Source organism: Phocoena phocoena, chromosome 14 (assembly GCF_963924675.1).
Source record: "Phocoena phocoena chromosome 14, mPhoPho1.1, whole genome shotgun sequence".
Classification (NCBI taxonomy): Eukaryota; Metazoa; Chordata; class Mammalia; order Artiodactyla; family Phocoenidae; genus Phocoena; species Phocoena phocoena.
Genome location: NC_089232.1, coordinates 742,569 through 763,129, shown reverse-complemented (window position 1 = coordinate 763,129; position 20,561 = coordinate 742,569). Strand labels below are relative to the sequence as shown.

At 42.0% G+C, this 20,561-nt stretch overlaps 1 protein-coding gene across 8 annotated transcripts in view; it reads left to right on the top strand.

The window, feature by feature from the left end:
• The window catches only part of RGPD4 (RANBP2 like and GRIP domain containing 4), a 54,081-nt gene that overhangs the window by 25,169 nt on the left and 8,351 nt on the right, over positions 1–20,561 (top strand). For 3 of the 8 annotated variants that reach the window (XM_065890626.1, XM_065890625.1, XM_065890623.1), the window contains exons 18-23: positions 2,514–2,649; positions 5,889–5,983; positions 6,850–11,635; positions 14,620–14,790; positions 15,396–15,488; positions 15,790–15,968. In XM_065890626.1, coding sequence (XP_065746698.1) covers positions 2,514–2,649; positions 5,889–5,983; positions 6,850–11,635; positions 14,620–14,790; positions 15,396–15,488; positions 15,790–15,968 — 5,460 coding nt within the window. Of the gene's footprint in view, positions 1–2,513; positions 2,650–4,016; positions 4,067–5,888; positions 5,984–6,849; positions 11,636–12,321; positions 12,400–14,619; positions 14,791–15,395; positions 15,489–15,789; positions 15,969–20,561 lie in introns of those variants that run through there. The other 5 variants (XM_065890627.1, XM_065890628.1, XM_065890622.1 and 2 more) reach the window with 5 other exon arrangements.

Below are 20,561 nucleotides of genomic sequence, written 5' to 3'. Positions count from 1 at the left end.
GGGAAGCCCTACACTTAGCATATTTTTGAAACTACTTAAGTGTCTGCGTCCTCCACTAGATATGAATCTTTCAAAGGTAGAGACTCCTATATCCAAAACATAGCCTTGTTTCTGGCATAGAGGAGGTTCCCAGGTGATTGAACTGAACTAGTGAAATATACTCTTCATACCTTTGTCTGTGAGTTTGTCTCAAACTGACTGTGGTTGTGTATGTTAAGTTTATATCTAGGACTTCACAAGTGGTCTAAACTTCAAAAGGTCTCTTTATCTTTTTAATATTTCATATGAATTTGACTTAATTATGTAAAGAAATAGTTATGTGAACATGATTTTATTTTAACTTTATGGAAGTGACCTTAACCATAACACTCAAAGGAGCTTTACTTCTTTGAAGTTGGAAGTACAGGTAAGTTGTTTCACGCTCATTGACAAGAACTAAGTCATTCATACTTCTAAAGTTACAGCAAGGAAGTATTGCTATGTGTGTGACTATTGCACTGCTGTCAGCAATTTGTGAGACTTAATACTATTTGTATTTTTTGCACTTGTGAATTTGCACAGTTTTTTTGTCTAATTTTTAAACTTATTTTTGGCTGTGTTGGGTCTTCGTTTCTGCCTGTGGGCTTTCTCTAGTTGTGGCGAGCAGGGGCTACTCTTCGTTGCGGTGCGCGGGCTTCTCATTGCAGTGGCTTCTTTTGTTGCGGAGCACGGGCTCTAGGTGTGTCGGCTTCAGTAGTGGCAGCACTCGGTCTCAGTAGTTGCAGCACACAGGCCCCGGAGCACACAGGCTTCAGTAGTTGCGGCTCATGGGCTCAGTAGTTGCAGCGCGTGAGCTCTAGGGCGCATGGGCTTCAATAATTGTGGCTCAGGGGCTCTAGAGCACAGGCTCAGTAGTTGTGGCACACAGGCCTAGCTGCTCCACGGCATGTGGCATCTCCCCGGACCAGGGATCGAACCCATGTCTCCTGCATCGGCAGGCGGATTCTTAACCACTGTGCCACTAGGGAAGTCCCTGCACAAAGATTTTGTATGTTAATTTTTTATAATCGTGGCTTGTTATGATATTACATACTTACCATGTAGGTTTCTGGTACCCAACATTGTATTCTTGGAAGCACTAGTAGTGGTGGACTAGTCCGTGTGCCTAGAAAGCTGAGTTCTAGTACTAACTGCCATTGATGAATGATCTCAGATCAGGGAGTTCCTTATCTTTCCGTCTGTCTGGCTTCTCATCTGTAAAGTTGAGTGAGAATTGTTGAAACCGGTTTTCATCATATGTTCTAGTTGTTTGAATTTTTAAAATTATGTTTACAGCTTTAATTGCATATTTAAATCTATGGTCCAGATACCAGTAGTGACCAATAAAGTTTTCCAGTTGATTCCATCAGTTTCTTATTTTTGGATGTGTAGCATCTGGACTAGACACAGTAGATAGACGAACAGGGAAAATTTTAGTTTGAAAATTCAAGATATTTTTCACCTTAAGAGTTACAGTTTTCAGACAGTTTCTTTTCCTAAAACACTTGTTTTTTTGGCCGCACTGTGCGGCTTGTGGGATCTTGGTTTTCCGAACAGGGATTGAACCCCGGGGCCACGGCAGTGAAAGCGCTGAGTCTTAACCAGTGGACTGCCAGGGAATTCCCTCTAAAATACTTCTAGGAGAAGAGAGCAGACATTCTGGATTTGTCTCTGACCTCATTTGTTAATTTTACTATTCCTGAAAAGTGCCTGCTTTGTAGGTTCTGGGGTTGGGGAGGGCGTTGTCATTTGGTTGTCTACAAAGTGATGGATCTGATTGCTGACCACTAGCTGTCATTGGAAGGCATTATGTCTGCCGGTTTGGAACTTTGTAAGAATTAAGAGCTAAGAGCGTAAGTAAATTGTCTGGAATGTGTCATTGTATACACATAATATATACAGTATACTATAGGTAATATATTCCGAGCAAGTGTTAGCAGTTTTCCCTTTCCCAGTAGAGCATTTGAGCTTTACCTTGAGAGGTTGGCAGTGTTTGGCACCGCGTATGCGGCTGAGTGGGAGGCTAGTCTGGGAGGGAATGTGGGGTGTAGAGCAGTCCAGGTGGACCGAAGAGCAGAGCAGGTGCAGTGAGGCTCTGGAAGGGCGTTTGGGGCGATGCTGCTGAGCACTGGCAGTGTCAGAGAAAGAAGTTCATTTCGTAGGTACTTGTTTTTTTGAGCAGGTAAGTGTCTTGGCTAGAGCTGAACTTTAGAAAGATTACTTTAAGCCAATGCAGAATGGAAAGGGAGATGAGGCCATTGTTTAGGTTAGAGCTGACTCTAGAATGAATGAATTAGGTAATGGTACTAAGGAGTGAAAGAATGGGAGCAAATAACAAGCTTTGACAAATTAAGGATCATGTTTTAAATCAGCACCTGGTACTCAGATCCTACTGGAGTATAGAATCTCTTAAAAGGCATCATCAAGTATTAAGTTTGCTCTAACACTGTGTCTGCCGTGATATAATTGCTTAAAATTGTTTCCTCTTCCAACAGAAAGAAATGCAGGAGTTGAAACTAAACAGCGGTAACTCAGGGTCCCCTCATCGTTGGCCTACAGAGAATTATGGACCAGATTCAGTGCCTGATGGATATCAGGGGTCACAGAATTTTCATGGGGCCCCACTAACAGGTGAGTTGGCAACTGGATACTCCCAGGTATTAGTGAAGTCTGTACTTTCTCCTCCTTTGAACAGGTAACTTGTGAAATCACCTTGTCTGTATACATTTATCTATGTACATGTCTGTCTGTGTCTGCCTATATGTTACTTAAGCTGTATTTGGTATTACCAGGATTCCTATAACTCTAAGCAGAAACAAAACAAGCTTTATCTGATCCTGTTTATATAAAGCCTAAAGGCTTAAAGAACCTTTTAATGCACATCTCAGAGGAGCTGAGACTGAGTTGGAGCTATGCCTTATGATTGAAAAAATGTTAACTGACAGCGTTATTCATTAAGAGATGGCTAGTTAAGAACTTAAACGTCTTGCGAATTACTTTGATGACCTACTGAGAGGTATGACAGTCCTGGGAAACTTTTTATTTTGAAATACTGTGGTCATATATAGAAGGAAAGAGTGTGGAGCTAGAGCATACTGGAGTTTTAGGTTGTGCTCTCTTAACTTTCCTCTCTGAGCCAGTTTGTTTGAAACCTGGAACTAATACTTTGCATCACATGATTATTGTGAGCATTTGTGTGTGGGTGGTGTGCATTAGGCATTTACTTAGAATATGCGTTAAACACCTAATGAACCAAAGGGTCCGGACTGTGTCTCCTGTGGTTGTCTGTGTGCCAAGGTGCTTGTGTATGTAATTTAATTTAATGACAGTGACCCAGAGTGGTGGGTACCATCATGAATCCACATTTTTTAGATGAGGAAATGGGTTTGGAAGGGTTAGGTAACTTACCCATTATTGTACAGGTAGTTATTGGTAGAGCCGGGGTTCAAACTCTAGTGCTAAAGCCACTTGTCCCCAGGCAGCCAGAGTGATGGGGAAAATAGGCTTCTTTCACATGAGACAGATTCCTGAAATGTTGGTAATTAGATTAATTGGTTTTGATTCAGAATGGTGTGGCCTAGTTTCACACATTTGTTTGATGGTCCATAGGGCCATACTTAAGGCAAACTCATGGTCCTCTCGTAACAGTGTCCTCCAGGTGCGCACAAAGTAATAGAAAAATCTTTGTGAAGTCAAACTCACTAAATGTCGTATGTAAGTCACAGATAAATACATGAGAAGTCAGAGTTTAAACATTGTTTACCTAAACCCTGTGCACTGCGTAGAGCCTTGACTACAGAAGATAGGCAAGCTGGCTGGCTTTCTCCTTGGCTCTCCGAGTGCTGTGTGGAGTCATCATTTGGCACCTGTGGGTCACAAGTTCTGTTTTCTTCTTCTTTGTACAGGCATAACAGGTCTTCTGGTTGTTACACACACATATAAGCATAAAATTCACATTGTCTCATTTTATTCTTGCAGTTACTCTATGAAATGGGTAGAAGCAGCACATCCTCATTTTACAAGTGAGAAAAATGGAGACCCCAAGTGACTATTTGACAAAGTCGCAGGCAGCTTTGTGGCCCTGAGAGGAGAGCTCAGGTCTCCTGATTCCCGTTCCTGTGTTCACAGACTGTTTTTCTTAATGAAGGTGCAGATGTGCCAAGATGGTCATTGTCTTTTTAAAAGAAGATGATTAAAAAACAATAAGCTTATAATAAAATATTCAGAAGTACTGACCAGTGTAAAGAAAAGTAAACACTAACCATATCACACAGAGTTCTGCTAACATTTTGGAGCATTTCCTTCTGGTCCTCTCTCTTTGTATATTAGAGAACTTTATCACGTTGTATGGAGACGAGTAGCCTGTTTTTAAATATTTAAGTTCTGAGCAGTTTTCTACTCAATGTTTTTTTTGCAGAGTGGAAGCGCTGCAGATTTTATTCCCTTATTTTTAAATTTCCAGTTGTTGCTATTGTAAATAATGCTGTGAACACAGTCCTAGGATTTTAGGGTTTTGTAAAATTTCTTGTGTTGGGAAATTGCTTTCCTGAGAAGCTGTGCCGGTTTTACACTCTTACCACCAGTATCTGGTAGTGCCTATCTCTTTGCACTCTTGCGAAGTGTTTGCTATTACCAATTTATAAAAACCTTGCCTATTTTTAAAAACAAAAATAATACCAGCTCTTAAGTTTTTGTTTTTTTAGTACTAGGCATGCTCAACACTTCATAATCCTTTATATTTCATGAGTTATCTGTTCATTGGGTGCCTTTTTTCTATAGGATGTTTTTAGTACTTTTTTTCACTATCCCTGATAAAGTCACCAGTTAAGTTTCAGACTTTATGATTCTTGGCTTATATCCATCATCTTGTTCTGTGTTCTTTGCCTGTTTTCTCCCCAGAATATGTCATGGTAGCCATCATCAGGCAGCCCGTTAGTTTTCCACGCTCAGGCTTGGGCCTCTGCAGTGGCTCTGTTTCTCTGGTAACTGCATAGAGGATAGACAGCCTGGCTCGCCTTTACTGGGTCTTTTTCAGGGCTTTCCACAATCAGCTGCCCAGCACCTCTTGGGTCACAATTTCTGCTTCCTCTTCTGTGTAAAGGTATAAATGATCTTTAAGTTGTTTTGTTTTCTGTTAAAACTTTCTTAAAACAGATCAAGTAAATGATTGTTGGTTGTTTTTACCATCAACATGAGTGTCTTCTAGTTGCTGGTTTCCTGATAACACACACACAAAACAGATGGAGCAGATAGTTTGGACACCAGCATGAGTGTCAGTCATGCTGTGCCCTTTTTATTAAGCCAGGGAACACATTTTGTGTTACTTGTGAGATCCTTTGCATGAATTTGTTAGGTGATTTTTGACCTGAACGTTCTCAGCTTGAGTTTAAAAAATGCAGCCATGTCATTCTGCAGATTTTCAAGGCTCACTTCAAAAATGTGGCCCTGAGGCCATGACGTGCGTTTTGGTTCCTTAAGTCCTTCCTGTGGCTAGTGTATCCCCCGTGTCTCTGACGCGGCACGACTGTACCTCCCCGTCGTGCCCCTCTTTCTCAGGGCGTGGCCCCACCGCTCATCTTGGCTCCTTGTGGTGCTTGTTGTGGGGACTCTGCTCTTGCTGACACCCTGCTGCTGCTCTCACTCCTCCTGTGTCACACCTAGCGGTCATTCCTAGTTTGTCACTTGGTAATCTTTATGATGATGTATTTTGATGTATAGAAATTAAAAAAAAAATCTATGTAGTTAAATCTCTCTTTGATTTCTACTGCTTTTGTATTTATAGTTCTTGCCTAGATAGTCCTAATTGCAGCATAGACTTTTTTTAACAGTGTTTTCTTTCTTTTTTTTTCTTTTCTTTTTTTTTTTTTTAGTTGCAACTACTGGCCATTCAATGTATTATAGTCAGTCACCAGCATATAATTCCCAGTATCTACTCAGACCAGCAGCTAATGTTACTCCCACAAAGGTAACAAAGGAATAATTTATACATTTATAAGTATCTCCTTTTTAACTGTCCAGGCTTCCTACAGAGAAATTCAAGAAGTAGTTCAGCGTTAAAACTTAAATGTCCCACCAGATAACAGATATTTTAAATTTCTCTCAGATATAGAAGTATGTTTCTCAGTTAGTTAATTTCTATGTTACAATAAATGTGAACATCTAGAATATTTTTAAATTGGGGTGGTGGTGGGTCCTTCGTCATTCGGTCGTGACAGAAGCAGGACTGTGATATCCTCACTGGAGCGCTGTGTGTAACTTGCAGGCCTGGGGCGTTGTGACCAAGTGTCCACGGAGACCGGCATCCAGCAGAGCCGGGCAGAGACACCGGGCTTGGGTGCCTGTAGCTCTTCAGTTCTTAACTTCTCTATGCATTAGTTGCCTCATATGTAAAATGGGGATAATAATGCCTTAATTCATAGGGTGTTCGAGGATATTAAGATGAGATAACATATGTACAGTGCTTAGAACTGTGCCCAGTTGGCATGTTAACAAACGTTAGTCCTCATTGTCATCATCATCATGGTTAACATCATTGGACCCCTTGTTTAGGAGTGAGGAAGGTATTTATTCTATGGATCTGTTGTAGGAGAATTAGGTTTTTAAGGTGCTGTCATTAGTTAAGGCAATTTTCGTTATATTCCAAGGAGGACTAGAGTTGTAAGTGTCTTTGCAGTAATGTAGAAGTGTCTTCTCTTAAGGATGCACTGTATGCCCTAGTGATGTATTTACCCTGTACTCATGCTTGAGGTTTATGAGAATTGGGTTGTATCTAGTTAAGCTATAGTTTTCTAGACAGCCTACAAAAATGTGCTCTTTATTTTTTTTTCCTAGGGACCAGTTTATGGCATGAATAGGCTTCCACCTCAGCAGCATATCTACGCCTACTCACAGCAGATGCCCACACCACCAGTGCAGAGTTCGTCTGCTTGTATGTTCTCTCAAGAGATGTATGGTCCCCCGTTGCGTTTTGAGTCTCCTGCAACAGGAATTCTGTCACCTAGGGGTGATGATTACTTTAATTACAATGTTCAACAGACAAGCACAAATCCACCTTTACCAGAACCAGGTTATTTTACAAAACCTCCAGTTGCAGCTCATGCTTCAAGATCTGCAGAATCTAAGGGTATGGAATTTGGAAAAGCCAATTTTGTCCAGCCCGTGCCAGGTGAAGGCATGGGGCCATCTTTGGCAGCACCTGTGCGTACATCACAGCCAACTCCTTTTAAATTTAATTCAAATTTCAAATCAAACGATGGCGACTTCACATTTTCCTCACCACAGGTTGTGGCACAGCCCCCTTCTACGACTTACACTAATAGTGAAAGCCTTTTAGGTCTCCTGACCTCAGACAAACCATTGCAAGGAGATAGCTACGGTGGAACAAAAGCTGCTCAGACCATTGGACCTCGAAATACATTCAATTTTGGAAGCAAAAATGTGCCTGGAATTTCATTCACTGAAAACATGGGCCCAAATCAGCAAAAGAATTCTGGTTTTCGACGCAGTGATGATATGTTTACTTTCCACGGTCCAGGGAAATCAGTGTTTGGAACGCCTGCCGCAGAGCCGGCCAACAAGAGTCATGATACTGATGGGGGTAGTGCGCACGGGGACGAGGACGACGACGGCCCTCACTTTGAGCCAGTGGTGCCTCTTCCCGATAAGATTGAAGTGAGAACTGGTGAGGAGGATGAGGAAGAGTTCTTCTGCAATCGTGCCAAGTTGTATCGTTTTGATGCAGGATCGAGAGAATGGAAGGAGCGTGGAATTGGCAACGTAAAGATACTAAGGCACAAAACCTCCGGTAAAATCCGCCTACTGATGAGACGTGAGCAAGTGTTGAAAATCTGTGCGAATCACTACATCAGCCCAGACATGGCCCTGGCGCCCAACGCCGGCTCGGACAGGTCCTTTGTGTGGTACGCTCTGGACTATGCAGACGAGTCGCCCAAACCAGAACAGCTTGCTATTAGATTCAAGACACCCGAGGAGGCAGCACTTTTTAAGTGCAAGTTTGAAGAGGCCCAGAGCATGTTAAAAGCCTCAGGAGCAAACAGAGCCACAACTTCCAGTCAGTCTACGAGAACTATAAAAGAACCCACGGCTCATGACAAGGATATTGGCAAATCTGCTGCCGGAAACATGAACTTTGAATTTCAGGTTGCAAAGAAAGAAGGGTCTTGGTGGCATTGTAACAGCTGCTCATTAAAGAATGCCGCAACTGCTGAGAAATGTGTATCCTGCCAAAATCTAAACCCAAGCAGTAAAGAGCTCCTTGGCTCATCGTTAGTTGAAACTGTTTCCACTCCTAAATCTGGCTCAGAAAATACTCCAGATAGATTTGCATTGATTACTCCAAAGAAAGAAGGTCACTGGGATTGTAGTATTTGTTTAGTAAGAAATGAACCCACTGTATCTAGATGCATTGCATGTCAGAATACAAAGTCTGCTAACAAAAGTGGATCTTCATTTGTTCAGCAGCCTTCCTTTAAATTTGGCCAGGGAGATCTTCCTAAATCTGCCAGCAGTGATTTCAGATCTGTTTTTTCAATAAAGGAAGGACAGTGGGATTGCAGTGTTTGTTTGATACGAAATGAAGGAAGTTCTATAAAGTGTGTGGCTTGTCAGAATCCAAGAAAACAGAGTTTTCCTGCTTCTGCTGTCCCAGCACCTGCCTCTTTTAAGTTTGGTGCTTCGGAGACAAGCAAGGCTCCAAAGAGTGGATTTGAAGGAGTTTTCGCCAAGAAGGAAGGACAGTGGGATTGCAGTCTGTGCTTAGTGCGAAATGAGGCAAGTGCGGCCGCGTGTGTGGCTTGTCAGAATCCACCCACTTCTGCTGCTTCAGCACCTGCGTCTTCAGAGACAAGCAAGGCTCCAAACAGTGGACTTGAAGGGATGTTCACCAAGAAGGAAGGACAGTGGGATTGCAGTGTTTGTTTGATACGAAATGAAGGAAGTTCTACAAAATGTGTGGCTTGTCAGAATCCAAGAAAACAGAGTTTACCTGCTTCTGCTGTCCCAGCACCTGCCTCTTTCAAGTTTGGCGCCTCAGAGACAAGCAAGGCTCCAAAGAGTGGTCTAGAAGGGATATTCACCAAGAAGGAAGGACAGTGGGATTGCAGCGTTTGCTTTGTGCGAAATGAGAGTTCTTCCTTAAAATGTGTGGCTTGTGATGTCTCTAAACCAGCCCATAAACCTGTTGCAGAAGAACCTTCAGCTTTCACTTTGGGCTCAACAACTAAGGCAAATGACTCTTCTGGAAGTCAGGTGGGAACAGGATTTAAAAGTAGCTTTTCGGAAAAAGCCTTTAAGTTTGGCAGTACAGAACAAGGATTTAAATTTGGGCGTGTGGATCAAGAAAATACACCTTCATTTACACTTCAGAGTTCTTCTAATACAGACTCTAAGTCAACAAAAGAAGGATTTAGTTTTTCTGTCCCTGTGTCTGCTGACGGGTTTAAATTTGGCATTCAGGAGCTGGGAAGTCAGGGGAGGAAGAGTGAAAAGCCCTTTGGAGATGACGCTGGATGCCAGGCTCAGGATGCTGGCGCTCAGAAAGACGGGGGTGCTGTGGTTCTTGGTCAAACTGGCAGCACTTTTACCTTTGCAGATCTTGCAAAATCAAATTCAGGAGAAGGGTTTCAGTTTGGCAAAAAAGACCCCAATTTCAAGGGTTTTTCGGGTGCTGGAGAGAAGTTATTCTCCTCACAAAGTAGTAAAATGGCTGATAAAGCTGACACTTGCGCTGACCTTGAGAAAGATGATGACGCCTATAAGACTGAGGACAGTGACGATATCCATTTTGAACCAGTCGTCCAGATGCCTGAGAAAGTGGAGCTTGTCACAGGAGAAGAAGATGAGAAAGTTCTTTACTCACAGCGGGTAAAATTGTTTAGGTTTGATGCTGAGATAAGTCAGTGGAAAGAAAGGGGTTTGGGGAACTTAAAAATTCTCAAAAATGAAGTTAACGGTAAACTGAGGATGCTGATGCGGAGAGAGCAGGTGCTGAAGGTGTGTGCCAACCACTGGATCACCACCACCATGCACCTGAAGCCCCTCTCCGGGTCGGACAGGGCCTGGATGTGGTTGGCTAGTGATTTTTCTGATGGCGATGCCAAACTAGAGCAGCTGGCAGCAAAATTCAAAACACCCGAGCTGGCTGAAGAATTCAAACAGAAATTTGAGGAATGCCAGCGACTTCTGTTAGATATTCCACTGCAGACTCCCCATAAGCTTGTGGATACTGGCAGAGCTGCCAAGCTAATCCAGAGGGCGGAAGAGATGAAGAGCGGACTGAAAGATTTCAAGACGTTTTTGACGAATGATCAAGCAAAAGTCACTGATGAAGAGAGTAAGAGCTCAGGAGCAGGAGCTGCCAGCGCTGCGGCCGTGAGCGGCATGCCAAGTCCTGAGGCCGCCGGGCCCACCCTCGAGTGGGACAGCTATGACCTAAGGGAAGACGCTCTGGACGACAGCGTGAGTAGCAGCTCAGTGCATGCCTCCCCGCTGGCCAGCAGCCCCGTGAGGAAAAATCTCTTCCGCTTCGGTGAGTCAACCACCGGGTTTAACTTCAGTTTTAAATCTGCTTTGAGCCCGTCTAAGTCTCCTGCCAAGTTAAATCACAGTGGGGCCTCAGTGGGCACAGATGAAGACTCTGATGTCACTCAGGAGGAGGAGAGAGATGGACAGCACTTCGAACCTGTCGTCCCTTTGCCTGATCTAGTCGAGGTGTCCAGTGGTGAGGAAAATGAACAAGTTGTTTTTAGTCACAGAGCCAAACTCTATAGGTATGATAAAGATGCTGGGCAGTGGAAAGAAAGAGGCATTGGTGACATAAAGATTTTACAGAATTATGATAATAAGCAAGTTCGCATAGTGATGAGAAGGGACCAGGTATTAAAGCTTTGTGCCAACCACAGAATAACTCCAGACATGACTTTGCAAAATATGAAAGGGACAGAAAGAGTGTGGGTGTGGACCGCATGTGATTTTGCAGACGGAGAAAGAAAAGTAGAGCATTTAGCTGTCCGTTTTAAACTACAGGATGTTGCAGACTCGTTTAAGAAAATATTTGATGAAGCAAAACTAGCCCAAGAAAAAGATTTTTTGATAACACCTCATGTTTCTCGTTCGACTACTCCCAGAGAGTCACCATGCGGCAAAGTCGCCGTAGCTGTGCTAGAGGAAACCACCAGAGAACGGACGGATTCGGCACAGGGTGATGACGCGGCAGGTGCAACCTCAGAAGTTGGTGGGGTGTCTGGCACACCTGAAACAACAACAAAAGCAGTGGTTTCACCTCCAAAGTTTGTATTTGGTTCTGAGTCTGTTAAAAGCATTTTTAGCAGTGAAAAGTCAAAACCATTTGCATTTGGCAACAGTTCAGCTACTGGGTCTTTGTTTGGATTTAGTTTTAATGCACCTTTGAAAAATAACAGTAGTGAGGCCAGTTCAGCAACCCAGAGTGGATCTGAAAAAAGTGCGGAGCCTGGTGGTCACCAAGAGTCGCAGAGCTCTGATCTCACACCGTCTTCCAACAGCAAAGTCAAAAACCCCTCTCCTGCTTTTCCAAAGGAGCAGTCCTCAACCAGTCACACGTTTAAAACACCAGAAAAGGGTAAGCACTTAGCCTTTAGATTAAGCAGAATTTGTCTCTTTCCTTCCTCCCTCCCTCCCTCCCTCCCTTCCTTCCTTCCTTCCTTTTCCTTTCTTTCTTTTTTTCTCTCTCGCCCTCCCTCCCTCTCTCCCTCTCTCATTTTTTTTTTTTTTTAACGTTTATCTTGGTGTGGACTCTTTATAGCAGGCTAACGTTTTAGTAAAAGTCGGCTCATAAACACAGTGCTCTGTGAACAGCCAAAAAATACTTGTGCAGAATTTTTTCCTCCCTAAAGCAGTTTACTGGTGAGTGTTCAAATGTTCAAACAGCAGCAGAGAGCTTGTGTGTAAGTTGTTTAGGAGATGTTGGTTCCTGGGAGATGCGTCTGTCCGAGCAGAGCACAAGGACTCAGCTCAGGACTGGGTCCAGCTTAGGGCCTCGAGCATGAATCGTGAGCAGGTTCGTTCTTCAGATTATTATCCGTATGTTCTTGTCACTCAGAGAGCACGGTACTGAGATGTTCACATTTTATGTAAGGCAGTCTTGCCACCACTTGTTAAATGAGCAAAGAATGAAGCCCTCGGGATAAATGGGTACGTGAGACGGCCACATTGGTGTAAATGGATGGACTCTGGCTTTTATATTTTAAAATTATATTCACTTTGATTCTCCATATGTTCAAAAATGAAATACTCTTTATTTTCTAGGATTTAATTTTAGCCTTTTTAAATCTAATCCAATGGCATTTTGGAGCAGCACTCCTTCCTCCCAGCCTGGGAATAAAGGTACAGAGCTGGCACTGGCAGTGTGAGAGGACATCGATCTTTTCAGCAGCTGCTGGTCCTCAGCAGAGTAACTGGCTGTGTGCAGTTATGGGCTTAACGCTGCAGCATGCATGTGACAGAATGCCCGCGTGACCCCTTAATGCTGCTCGCGTGTACTTGGATGGCATGTTTTCTCACATGTTGTACAGCGTTGTTTTTTGTTTTTTTTTTTAACATCTTTATTGGGCTATAATTGCTTTACTACAACGTTGTTTTGAGGTAGATCCGTGTGGTCTTTCCCTTTCTCTGTTTTGCACATCAGATGCTGTTTTCAACTGTGATTAATGAAGACCTGTACGTTACCTAACCTTTATCGTCTGCCAGTGTCCAAACATGATGGCAGCAGCGTATGTACCACAGGGAACCGAGTGTTTCTTTTAGCGCTTTCTTTTTGGACATGGAAGATGCTGTGTCTGAAAGTAGGCCCCACGTATAAGAGCTACCATTATATCCTGGTGTGTTCCCGGTGTAGTACAGACCACTTGTGGGAGAAAGCGTTGGTGCTGTAATGGAGTACTTGGCAGCTGGCTCTGTTAGAGACGGTCAGGAGTAGGTTGTGGAGAGGAAAACTCACTGTTAGGGTTTAATAATGTATCTTGAGCAACACAGCTGAGTTACAAGTAGTCAAACATCTACAATGACCACATGACAACCTGTGAGTTCTGGGACCCTCAGTTTTAAAGTACACCAGTCGTACTGCTGGCTACCGCAGCTCTTAGCCTTTATTCTTAAGGATTCATTCTTTGAAAAATTATGTGAATAGTGTGGACTTTTTTCTATAAAGGGTACATACTTGTACACAGACTCTGTGGGCCCTAGGTGAAGAGTCCTTGGTCTGAGAGCAAATTTACCAAAATACTGCTGCAGGACAAAGAGTCCTGTTCTGTTTCAAGTCTGAGAATGTCATGGTTTCAAAGGACCGTAGAGATGAAGACTCGAGGCTGTCTGATAAACAAGAATCTCTATCTCACAGTGTCTTTTTGTGGTCCTTGGCTAGGAATTAATGCTACGTTTTTGTAACAAAGGGTGAAAGGCAAGTTCAGTATTGCAAAAGGGCTGTTCTCTGGATCAGCATCATCCAGTAGAAATAAAATGCAACCTGTGTGTAATGAGAAAGCTTCTAGTAGTCACATTTAAAACTAAAAAGAGAAACAGATGAAATTAATTTTATTACTCTCTTCAGCTTAACGTATTATGTCCAAAATACCATTTCAACTTCTAATCAGTATAAAAAATTAATAATGAGATATTTTCCCCCTTGTTTTTGGTGGGGTTTTTTTGGTTTGTTTTTTGTTTTTATCAATCTTCAAAACCCAGTGTATATTTTTACACCTGCAGCACATCTCACTTTGGACTGGTTGCACTGCAGGTGCTTCATAGCCAAGTGTGGTCAGGCGGCTATATTGGATAGTGCCAGTTGGTACAGAGCATGCTTCATGGTTTGCTTACTCTTATCAGTTCCTTTAGCCAGAAATCCTTCTTTATAGACCAGAACATATTGTACGAAGAGTTCCTTTTCTCTCCATCTTTTGTCTTTTTGTTGTTTTTGGTCTTTCAGCTAATAGAAATTGTCTTAGGGTTCCTACAGGATTATTTACCCAGAGGATAACGGGTTTAATTTAATTTTATCTATTATGCTTGGAAATACAGAAAATTGGATGTAATTCTAATCACCCACCATCCTTGGCAATCGTTAACTTTCCTTGTAGGGTCTCATCGAGGTGGGCTTTGCTTTAGTTTTGTATTTATACTAATCTTTGCTTATGAGTTCTTTAATGTTTCAGTTATCGCAAATGTATGGATATTTTGCTAAACCATTTAGTATTCCAAGTATGATTGTGGCTGCACTTTTTAAATACCCTTTTAATTTATAGTTGTTAATAGTAGTTTTTTCAATGATCAGTAAGTAAAAGCAGGATTTTTTTTTTTTTTTTTTTTTGGTTATTAAGTAGATTCTGTGTCCTCTAAGGGTTTTTGATAGAACATTACCTCGGGCTTCTAATTCTAATTCTAATTCATGGTTATTATGAGCTGTGTCCAAATCAAAGTATGTGTGTTTTTATCAGCATGCTGTTTTAACCTAAAGATTAAGTTCCATGATTTTTATTTTCAGTTAGAATATTGACATTAATTAATTACTTAACACCTTGTCTTTATCAATTTTTTTGACTTGTCTTACAGTGGAAGAGAAGAAAAAGCCTGAAGATCTTCCCTCAGATGATGATGTTCTCATTGTGTATGAGCTGATCCCGACCCCTGAGCAAAAAGCTCTTGCAAGCAAACTTCAGCTTCCTCCCACTTTCTTCTGTTACAAGAACAGGCCAGACTACGTCAGCGAAGAGGAGGAGGACGGTAAGTCTCCTGTTGCTTTAAAGCGTTCTGCTCACGGTCCTCGTAGTGAGTGGGGTGATGAAATTGCTTTCAGCCTGCTTCCTGGAGCCCACCCCTGCTGCCCTGCAGGCCGGTATTGAGCCTAAATGTATGTGTGAGCAGTCAGTGGACGTCACGACTGAAAGAGCTGCATTCATTTATTAGCATTCCCTGGGTGGCTGCCGTGAACAGGGCAGGCATTTTGAGGGGACTGAAAGCAATACTCATTTCCCTGGGGTCTCAGAGGGGTGGGCGAACTGTGAGGCAGAGACAGGGTCTTATTGGGGAAAGCTCTGTGGGCCCTGTCCAAGTTTTCAAGCAGGGGAGTTACGTGCTCAGAATAATCTCAGCAGGACAGTTGGGCAGTGGTGTGGAGGACTGTTGTGGGAAGTGGAGATGGGAAGGGGAGCCAGAATGCCAGAGCAGCTCAGACAAGGCGTTCGGGGTGTGGAATAGGCAAAGTTGGTTGCTATTTGGATGTGGGGAGTAAGGGAAAGTGTGAAGTTGGAGATGATTTTCCTAGATTCCTGGCTGGAAAATCTGAAATTTACTGGAAGTTCTTTTATTTAATCAAATTATACTTTAAGATGAAGATTTCGACACAGCTGTCAAGAAGCTTAATGGAAAACTGTATTTGGATGACTCAGAAAAACGTAGACCGTTAGAAGAAAATCTAACAGGTATGTAACAGTAAAATTACTAGTTACAATGTTTTTAAAAAATCTTCTGTTTAAAAGGAATCTTGCAATCTGGTCACCTCTGTAATTACCAGTTTTGCCTTGGTGACTTAAAATATTTAAAAATAACGTGAAGTGAAAAATATTGTGCTCCCGGTGGTGGTGGTTCTCCATCAGCATCCAAGGTCTTGTTATTTGGGTCTATAATCTGTAGATGACACTGCGGGCCATTGTTTGTGGAGTAGTTGGACTTCATCTACTTTTGTCGTAACTTTCTTTTCCTTGTGTTGTATGGGATTTTCAGATAATGAGAAAGAATGTATTATTGTTTGGGAAAAGAAACCAACAGTTGAAGAAAAGGCAAAAGCAGATACATTAAAGCTTCCACCTACATTTTTTTGTGGAGTCTGCAGTGACACTGATGAGGACAATGGAAGTGGGGAAGACTTTCAATCGGAGCTTCACAAAGTTCAGGAAGCTCAAGTAAGACCGTCTCTGTGTGCTCCTTCTGGCCCAGTTGCCTCTGTTGACGCAATAAGCTAGAAGGTCCTCACCACGTGGTAATGATGGGGTGTGTCTGGCAAGCGGTCGGACACCTCGGGCAACTCTGGCCAGAGGAGGAGGACTTGTGTTCTGCCCGGAGGACCGGAGGCACCCCTGCAACCGGTGCGTGTGCTGGGCTTGGGGAGTCAGGGCGGCAGCATGGCGGTGCAGATGTCCCTAAGAAGGTCTACGCCCTGCAGAGAACGGTGTTAAGTAGTTCATTTTCTGTGCAAGTTAACTGATTGTGGAGTGGGCAGAGTGGGTAGGAAATAGCAGCATTTGAAGCTTAGCTTCCCTGACCTGTGGAGTGGGCAGAGTGGGTAGGAAATAGCAGCATTTGAAGCTTAGCTTCCCTGACCTGTGGAGTGGGCAGAGTGGGTAGGAAATAGCAGCATTTGAAGCTTAGCTTCCCTGACCTGTATACCTTGCTTTGCCAATAACTTTGTGATTTGGTTACTTTCTTAGCTTAGGTGTAGTCATTTTAGTAGCTATCAACACCTTGGTGTCTTAATTTGTATTCCACAGAAACTAGAAGACAAGGTCCCTGTCTTGTAATTGTTCACAATCTTAATTTTGACATATTCAGAATGGTTCCTTGCCTCTCAAGAAATACTATTTTTTAAAAATTGTTGGAAAGATGGTTAAAATGAAACAGTCCTGGAGTTAGTTATGAATGTAGTGTTTTATTTAAAGAATACGTGGGTAGAGAGAGACGTGGCCCAACACGTGGCCTGAGTCTGTAGGAGACTTACTACCCTTCACCGTCTGTCTGACTCTGAGGAGTCTAGGTGGCCTGTTTTTTTTTAGCTGTCCACCTAGGATATGCCGCCTGTTCCACAGGCTTCAGCTTATTCATCGGTGCACGTATAGCTAGTGGCCATCAGCTGATGTAAAGACATTACTTCCTTTTTTATAACCAAGTAGATTTGTGGAAGCCCTATCTGAAGTTTTTCCATCAGCGGCCTTGCTATGCTAAATCTGAAGTATATTTTAAATCCCTCAGCAGTTTCCCTGGACTCAGTGGAAGTACACAATATGCGATTTCTCTTAATCATCTTCTCTAATTGCTGCTGCTGGAGGCTTTTTATTTATTTAAAAACTTATTAAAAAATTTTTTTTGGCTGTGTTTGGTCTTCGTTGCTGCGCACGGGCTTTCTCTAGTTTCAGCGAGCGGGGGCTACTCTTCATTGCGGTGCGTGGGCTTCTCATTGCGGTGGCTTCTCTTTGTGGAGCCTGGGCTCTGGGCGCGCAGGCTCCGTAGTTGTGGCGCACGGGCTTAGTTGCTCTGCAGCATGTGGGATCTTCCCGGACCAGGGCTCGAACCCTTGTCCCCTGCATTGGCAGGCAGATTCTTAACCACTGCGCCATCAGGGAATTCCCTGCTGGAGGCTTTAGCATCCAGTCTTTCATTCAGCAAATACAGGACAGTCATAATATAAAGTTGGGTTATGCAAATTGAAACAATGCATTTTAAATTTGGCCTCACTCTTTTGTGTGCAAAACTTAAAAATAATTATTTATTTAAAATTTATGTTTTTCAAAACTTAGAACACTGAAAAATAATCTCTATGCTGATGCACTGACTGAATTGTACATTGCTTATTCTTTTCCCACCTGTGGTGCACACAGGACTTGGTATCTTCGGTCAGTTTTTTGTGAACTGTGCTGTTTATAGGCGTTGAAATGGCTTATTTGAGTGACTATTGTGTTATCATTGTTATAACTTAAAATCTTTTTGTAAAATATTCTGTAACACTCTCATAATGTTCACTAAATAGCGGTCCTAAGAGCTGTTCAGAAATACCTTTGGTACAGAAATTAAACGTGATAAGTCATTATAAGGGTTGGAAAAAAATTGCCAAGATGAATTGTAATTTTGGAGAGCACCCTTTAATACACAGAGACGAAACAGAGACCTAACAACCATTAAAGCTGAAATGTGCTGTGTAATGGGTGTAGATATACATCCTCTTAGGATGCACCCTTCCTGTTTTACACTCAGATTCATCTTGGACTATGCGAGATCTTCAGATAGGCATCCCTTGCATAAAACACCTAAGTGTACTGTATGTGTAAGTGCTTAGTATGAGCTGGCACTGTGCTCAGCATTGGGGATACGGTATTTGATTTGTCTACAAGAGTTGTTCATTCATGGACTCTTAGGTAGCGAATGTATTAGGCGCTGGATTACGCACTCCCCTCCCCCAAGTAATCTAGCCTACATTTTTTGGGTAACATTAATTGTGATATAATTCACCCATTTTAAAATGTACAACTCAGTGGGTTTTTGTATATTTAGCACAGTCAGTTTTAGAACATTTTCATCATCCCAAAAAGAAGCCCTGTTAACCTCTAGCAGTCACCACCCTTCCCCATCTCCACCTGTCTTCTCTAGGCCCGGAATAACCAATGATGTACATTGTCTCTGTAGATTTGCCTATTCTGACATTTCATATAAACAAATAATAATGTGTGGTCCTTTGTGTCTGTCTTCTTTTACTTAGTAAGTTTTTGAGGTATATCCACATTGTAGCATTTATCTGTATTTCGTTCCTTTTTATGGCCGAATAATATTCCAGTGTATGAACATACCACATTTTGTCTACCCGTTCATCTGTTGATGGTCATTTGGGTTGTTTCTTCTTCTTGGCTATTATGAATAATACTGCTGTGTTAGCCTAAATCATTTGACACAAACAGAATGGACTGTCTTCTTGTGCTTCAGTCATTAAGAAATAATGATTTTTTTCATTTGTATTAATTTTTAAATTTTACGTAAGGAAAATTCACTCTTCCCTGTGTGTGTGTTTTGTGTGCGTTCTTACACATGCCTGGATTCTTGTAATCCCCACCACAGGCAGGCAGTGTACAGAACCGTTCCAACAGCCCAAAGAATTCCTTCCTACTGTCCCTTTCGGTTCAGATCCTCCCCCACTCGGAACCTCTGGTGACTGCTGATCTGTTTTCTGTTTCTACGTTTTTGCCTTTTCCAGACTAGCATGAATGGAATCATACTTTGTGTAACCTTTGATACTAGCTTTTTACACTCGCTCATTATGCTCAAAAGCATAATGCCTTTGAGATTTGGCCCAGTTACTGTGTGTAGTGTTAGTGTGTTTCTTTCTGTCACTGGGTGCTATTCCCTTGTGAGGACGTACCACAGTTCATTCCTTATTGTTTCTGCAGGGAAAACAGGTTTCTAAATAGATCGAATCAGTTGATACTGTGTTGTACAAGTCCAGTCTATCCTTGCTAATTTTTTTCTGCTCGTTCTGTTGATTATTGAGAGGAGTGTTGCTGAGCATGTTTGTTTTTCTCCTCTCAGTTTTTGCTTCACGTACTTCGTTAGGGAGTGTTCCCTCTGCTTCTGTTTTCTGGATCACAGTGTAGGAATTGGAAATATTTCTTTCTTAAATGTTTGATAGAATTTACTACTGAAACCATCTGGGCCTAGTACTTATTTTTTTTTGGAAGGCCATTAATTGATGGTACATTTTCTTTAATAAATGTAGGCCCATTCATATGATCTATTTCTTATGTCAGTTTTGGTAGGTTGTGTCTTTTGAGGAATTGGTTGGTCCATTTCCTCTACATTATCAAATTTGTGGGCATAACAGTGTTTGTGAAGTGTGTGAAGATCATTGAAATTTATTACCCGTTTAATGTCCGTGGATCAGTGTTGATAGCTCCTGTTTCATTTCTGATATTAGTAACTTATGTCATCTATTTTGTTTTCTTGGTGAGCTTGACTAGAGGTTTATCAAATTTTATTGACCTTTTCAAAGAATCCATTTTTTATCTTGTTAATTTTTCTGTTTTATTGATTTCTGCCCTGCTTTTCATTATTTCTTTAGTTCTTTGTGCCTTCCGTTTATACTGCTCTTCTTTCTCTAGTTTTTTAAGGTGAAAGTTTATCGATTTTAGATCTTCTTTTTAATGTATGCATTTAGTGCTACAAAGTTCCCCTTCCTTGCTTTTGTTGGCATTCCACAAATTTTGGTAAGCTGTAGTTTCACTTCTATTTAGTTCGTAGTATTTTTAACGTGTCCAGAGACTTTGACATGTGTATTAAAAATGTGTTGTTTAATCTCCAGATCTTTGGAGACTTTTTTTCAGCTATATTTCTGTTAGTGATTTCTAGTTTAATTCCACTATGGACTGAGAATATACTTTGTATGGTTTCTGTTCTCTTGAACTTGCTGAAGTTTGTTTTATGGCCTAGAATGTGGTCTTTCTTCATAAATGTTCACGCGTGCTTGAGAGGAACATGTATACTGCTGCAGTTGGATGGAGCATTCTGTAAATTTTTTTGTTTCTGTTACTGTACTTTTCAGTTGTGAAGTCCCATTTGATTTGCTTTTGTGCTTTATATTTTTTTGCCTGACACCTGTCTGCTCACTTGTCTTAAGAGTAGTTGTCCTTTGGGACATGGTTAGGACAGCTTTTCAGAGTTTTTCTGGTCATTCAGCACACGGATCATTTCATGACATTCCCCACCCTCGGCCAAGGAGAGTTGACTTTCCTTGGACCCTT